Here is a 6,073-nt window from a genome sequence, read left to right as displayed (position 1 = left end):
TCACCTTCACATTGCTTCAATACAGAGATACTCAAAAGTCCTGAATCCGTCAAACAATCTACACATATTGGAGACTTTTAAACTGAAAGTTTTACTTCAATTAACCTTTCACCTACTTTTAAAAGTTGAACCCATGTTTTACACGATACAACGACATACTGTTTTGTCGGTTGACAAGAAGAAGCATTTTTTTATGTTGTGGCACTGGACACCTAAAATAGAATTTATGGAAAAATAAGCATTTACCAAAACATTTCAATATACTTGAAGTTTACCATCAATCCAAACAATAGCCAAAAACGTAGTTCTTTCAGAGAACATAAGGATAGTAACAATAACTCTAATAATTGTTATAATATCATAATCATTTGATTTAAAAGCATAGCAGTAAAAGTGATGGTGTTGTTTAGTATATACTGAGAAATGTTGAATACTGAGGTTACACTTAATACTCCATGTTTTTTGACTTATCGTAGCCAAGACGATTTGTCTATGGTCATTTATCCAATCAGAAGTGAATGTCTAACCATTACTTCCCGGTTCAGCTCTGGGTACATGTTTCAGGGGTGAACCAAGTCAGTTTCCACAGCTTTGTGTCTAAGCAGTGTAACAGCAGTCAACATTTGGCACTAGCTTGATAGTTGTACAACGAATCAAAGCTCAGGTTGTACAAACTCACTCAAACTAGGGAAAATAACAAAGAACCAAGTTGACAAGCCAAACCTTTTCAATAATGGAAGGTAAATGTGACAACATTGTCAGTGGCCAGAAAAGAAAGCCATCGATTAGCAGGGCCAAGAACCAAATATGGCCAAACAAAGACATAGGATCATGTGTGGCCAGCTAAGACTTAGCAAGATTCTGGTCTACATTAGATATCCACCGTATCTACCCAACATACTCTACACAGGGACATTGTTAAGATGAATTATACTTTTACGCTTTTGTTTCACCTCTAGCCAACTAATTAAAGTACACAGGGTGGGGGGGGGGGATTCAGTAAAGACTGATTGTCAAATATCATCACTGGGACTGGTGGGACATGAACCCCTAACAACCCAGTCCAGAGTTCAAACTAGAGGTGCCAAAAATAGATAGATAGACCTGTGAGTGCAGAGAGAGGCTCTTTATAATAGGTGCTCTGGGAAAGACCCGTGGGGCTTGGAGGGGGTGAGCTAGGGCCACTGGGAGCAGCAAGTAAAATGCATGTAAAAATGACGACAACAAACAAAGAATAATAACAGTAGTCAACAAAAAAGAAGCTAACAGAGTAAGTGACCGAAAAGAAAAAGCTAATTGCATTGGTGGACCCTGGGTCTAAAAAGTGGATTTAGGGAAGGAAGAGGGAGGGTTTAGGGGAGGCACCAGGGAAGCAGGAGTAAGGGAGGTGGATGAGGAGGTGAGGAGAGGAGGAGAGGAGGCGGAGGGAGGACAGGACAGGAATCTTCCTCAGACGGAGAGCGAGACGAAGCTGTTGTACTGCTGGATGTTGCGCTTGAGGATGTCGGAACAGGGGCCTAGGACGCGCTCGAACCGCGGCCGGTCCAGCTTCACACACTTCAGAGGGCCGCGGGCCACCACTGTGGCCGCACGGGGGCGGTTCATCAGCAGCGCGATCTCGCCTGGAGGACACACACATGCATGAACATGGTGAATGACACTACAACACGAGTGTGAGAGTGTGTTGTTGTCTGAGAGGTGGAACCCCAGTACAGGGAGACTACGGATGGTCTTACCAAAGTAGTCGGAGGGTCCTAGCCTCCCCACCTCCACAAACTCCTCGTTCTCTGACCGGCGCTGCAACACGGCCGCAGAACCCTGAGGAACACGGAACACAGTGAGCAAGTGTACTTCCTGTGAGCTGTGCTTGTGCCCGCCTTGCCTAGGTGTGTGTGCATAAACATGTGTTTGCATATCTGTGTGAACTGTTTTTGTTTTTGTTAGTGTATATATATATATATATATATATGTGTTCGCATATGCACCTGTGTGAGATATTTATGCATGTGTGTGTGCACCTGTGTGCGTGGTGAGTACACGTGTGTGTGTCAATACCTCAAGGATGATGAAGAACTCATCCCCTGGCTCTCCCTGCACCACGATCTTCTGGCCGTCCTCAAACTGCACAGGCTCCAGGGCGTCGGCCACTGTCAGGCGCTCCCATTTGTCCAGAGACTCTGAGGGGCGGAGTCGCAAGAGGACATGACATCACCACCATGCATACACTGCAAGGTTTCCTACTAAGATTGGCTGCTTAGACTTGGGCTGTATGGAATATCTGGATAATTTCCATTGAATAATTTCCCAGACATGCACCAGGAGAGGAAGAGGAGGAGGAGGAGGAGGAGACTCACCTAGAATGGAGACCTTCCTGAGGAACTCTTCATACATCTTCCTCTTCCTCAAGGTGCTGCCCTGCAGACCAAAACACAGGAGAGAGAGAGGATGAGACCATTGTTTCCAGATTGTTGCCAGCCTGTCTCTGTCAAACAGTTGCAGCGAGCCAAATCTAGATTCCAGTTGATTCTCAACAAGCTTCCCAGTGCCACACTTAATCCGTGTTTTGGAGACCTCCCCAATATGTCCCCATCTGTTCTCCTGCTCACCATGAGTATTCTCCTGTAGCTGTCTCTGTCGATGCCCCACAGCTTGACGTTGGTCTTGGCTCGGACCGTAGCTGCCCTGGGCGTCCCATAGATCAGGGCCAGCTCTCCGAAGCTGCCCCCCTCCCCAATGCTGGTCACCCACTCATTATTCACATACACCTGTGAGGGGGTAGGGGGGGCACTCGGTGAAACAGCACTGGGGGCATCAGCACTCAGGATGGACATGAACTGATGTATAATCTATACACTGGGTTTCAGCTGCTAGGGTAGAACTTTGAGAAGAGAACAAGGACAGGAGAAGAAACGTCCAGAACAGACTGTCGGGACGACTCTTTGGAAACCAAGCAATTATAACATTAGATCACTTGTTCCACAAAGAGAGAAGATAAAGCAAGCCTGTCATATTTCGGACATTAAAAAAAACAATGTTTTTCCCTTGTGAGATGGGTCTACTTTTTAACAAGACTGAAAGTTTGTTCTTGTGTATTTGGGTTTCACAATTTTGACACTGGTTTCTAAAAATACTTGCAACTGCAACTGATACTCACGTCCATTTCCCCTTGGTCGATAACGTAGAAGTTATCACCTTCATCGCCTGAGAGAGGACAAACAGATATCTTTAGTGGTGCTCTTATCTCTACAAAAAAACTGTAAACCTCTAGCAAAGAACACAAACACATGAAAATGAACATGAAAAGATGAACAAGAACAAGAAACCCACCCTGCAGAATGACTGTCTCCCCGGCAATGTAGGTCACTGGAAACATGGCATCAAAGATGTCGCTGGAAACACAGTTTTGCGGTTATTTGATCGGTTCCATGAGTTGACCAAACTTTCTTGTTAAAACCGACACCTTTACTTAAAAGTCAACAATTTCTAAATGATGAGAACTTGCGTACCTCCTCTCGTTGTCATCCAGGTGTGAGAAAAGCACGTTCTTTTCGATGGCTTTGGCCAGGGCGGCCATTGTTTTGTAGTCTTTGGGAATGACCTTGAAAGCAAAACCAACCAGAGTTGGAACATTTAACATGATAACAAAGGCCTCACAGTCATGGACCACTATGTGTGTATCTACAATAGGAACCTCAGCTTCTAGACATAAGAGGAGGAGTCTGGCTGCAGGTGGAGCTGGTATGCATGAGTGTGTGCGGTGACCCTAACCTTGCGGACGTATGACGCGGCGTCCTCCTCCGTGTAGACCTCTGCGCTGAACGCTCCTCTCCGCCGGCGCCCCTTCACCACGGGGTTCATGGGCGGGGACACTTCCTCGTCGCGCGAGTCGGAGCGCGAGCTGCTGGCCTTCTGCTGGCTCTGGATCTGCTTTGCTTCCTCCTGGGGGTGGAGGTCAGAGGTCAACAGGCTGCCATGGGGGATACTTTACAATGGAACCCTTTCAGTTGTGTTGAGGATGACTTGAAAACTCTTGTGCATTAATCGATCCCATGACAGTTCAAAGATGCAGACAGATTCTGTTGTGATGTGACAAATACCTGCATGCAGACCCACCGACACAGTAAAGATACAGAAAAACACACATGCAGGCTAGAACACATAAATACATGGCCTACCTTCTCCAGCCTCTCAAAGTACTCTCTAAGGAAGGCCATGGGTCTGTCTGGCCTGGAGGTGCACAGCTGGACAATGCAGTCTTTGAGAAGCTGCTGGATGTTGTGTTTCTGCACATAGAGCTCACACTCCCTCAGGCTCCTCTCCTCCTCACTGCTCGTGCTGCCTGACGCCATCGCGACCTGCTCCACGACCTACAACCTCAGAGCTGAGGGGAGGGGGGGAAGGGCATGTTATGGAGTGTGTTCAAGAAAGAAAAAACTTAGTTTCAGTTATGAACAGTTGTTTGGCTATTTCAATAAGAGATCATGTGCTGATCATTGCTGGAAACCACACAAAAGAAAACGAGAAAAGGGTTATTTTTTGAATAATCTCGTGAAGCTATGCCTGTGTTTCAAAACAAATCAAATAGGCTAAATACAGCAGCTGTCCTTTACTGCATGGAGACTTCATATAATAGGATTCAGATTATTTATAATCTGTTATTGGAGATTATCATCTAATCAAAGTCAACTGATATAAAATACTATCTATCTCGGGGTCGGAAATCCTACAGTATATTCTACTAGTACACACAGATCAACCTTGGACGTCCGTGAAGCATATACCCGGTCTCAGTGCTCTTGGGCTCACATCACCTGACAGTTGAGCTATGACTGCTGTCAATCATCGTATTTCATAAAACACACAAAATGACCTTGCTTAACCAGGCACTAACAGATGCACTGCACAAGTAGACACGAAATGGATAGGCCTCTCCAGAAAGACATACAGTACACTACTAAAACAGTTTAATGCTGAGGTGATACAGGGTGTTTTGACAGGGGGAAAATGTAGTATCGGTAGTTGACGTTTCGTTAATCTGATTGGAAGGATGCAGCCTTGCTAGCGATCAAATAAGCAAGTCAACACGACAGAAGTACTAACAAACCGTATTCTGCAATATATTTCAATAAATATACAACATTGCAAGTAACGAGCTTTTGATTACTAGTTATAATGGTATATATGGGTAGCATTTGCTAGCTAGCTAGTTAGCATTTGGCCTGCAAAGCCCTCGACCAATGACGCCATCTTGAGCTCTATCATAAACAAATGCGAGGCGGAGGCTACATATTCCGCAATCGTTGGATCATCCAATTCAAGCACAGAAACACGTAGGAACTTACAAAAAATCTGCAACTTCTAACCGAGCCCAATGGTACTGTCCTGGTGTAGATGGTATTTCTCCAAGCGTATCAAATACTAGCTTCGATTTTTCCCAAACCCTGGACCGCTGCCCCACCGGATACGGCTAAGGACCAATCGCGAGCTGTCATTGACGTCAATTCGCCTCGTTCTGACATGTGAGCAGTAACCCCTGGCAACCTTAAAGAAGAACTACGGAAATCATGACGTCAAGAGATAGAAATCAATAAAGTGACACTGGCAGCGAATTCTTTCTAAATATCCAGTCAGCATCATACATGAGCAGCGTGTTTATACAAATTAAAGTATAATTGATGTATTACACTGTTTGTCGTCCGCGTGCACAATCCCATTGCATTGAGTTATTACACAATGTTGGTAGACCGACAAGTAGTAGGGCTTCGATTTGACAAAAAATATACCAAACATGGTGCAAATGTGTGATATGAAATGCCTGAGCAATTCTACACTAGTATTTATACTGAATTCCACCTAAACACATTTATCAGGAGAGTCTGCAAGCCATTAAGCCACTTGCCTTCACCTCTCAGTTCATCCAATAGGAATTATCAAAACAATTCCTCGTGTAAAGAATGAAGGTGCAATAGACCAATCGATGAACGGTTATCTTCAAGTGGGTAGGCCTCTTTTTAGTGACTGCCAAATTGGCCAATCAGATCAAGCATTTGAACTATTTAACCTATCTGACAAG

The 6,073-nt window shown here is 44.9% G+C and overlaps 1 protein-coding gene across 1 annotated transcript; it reads right to left on the bottom strand.

Annotated features, from left to right (window-relative positions):
- Positions 1 to 709: 709 nt before the first annotated feature.
- On the bottom strand, positions 710 to 5,497 carry prkar1ab (protein kinase, cAMP-dependent, regulatory, type I, alpha (tissue specific extinguisher 1) b). The gene is made up of 11 exons (XM_062475680.1): positions 5,343 to 5,497; positions 4,176 to 4,381; positions 3,769 to 3,939; positions 3,507 to 3,598; positions 3,328 to 3,389; positions 3,155 to 3,201; positions 2,607 to 2,765; positions 2,355 to 2,415; positions 2,056 to 2,177; positions 1,737 to 1,818; positions 710 to 1,622 (listed from the first exon to the last, which is right to left on the bottom strand). The coding sequence occupies exons 2-11, from the start codon at positions 4,347 to 4,349 to the stop codon at positions 1,450 to 1,452; spliced, it is 1,143 nt and encodes a 380-aa protein (XP_062331664.1). The 5' UTR covers positions 4,350 to 4,381; positions 5,343 to 5,497; the 3' UTR covers positions 710 to 1,449.
- Between the last annotated feature and the right edge of the window lie 576 nt (positions 5,498 to 6,073).

The sequence above is a fragment of the Osmerus eperlanus genome, chromosome 12, assembly GCF_963692335.1.
Source record: "Osmerus eperlanus chromosome 12, fOsmEpe2.1, whole genome shotgun sequence".
Lineage (NCBI taxonomy): Eukaryota > Metazoa > Chordata > Actinopteri > Osmeriformes > Osmeridae > Osmerus > Osmerus eperlanus.
Note: the sequence above shows the minus strand (reverse complement) of the source record. Positions and strands in the feature narration are given on the sequence as shown.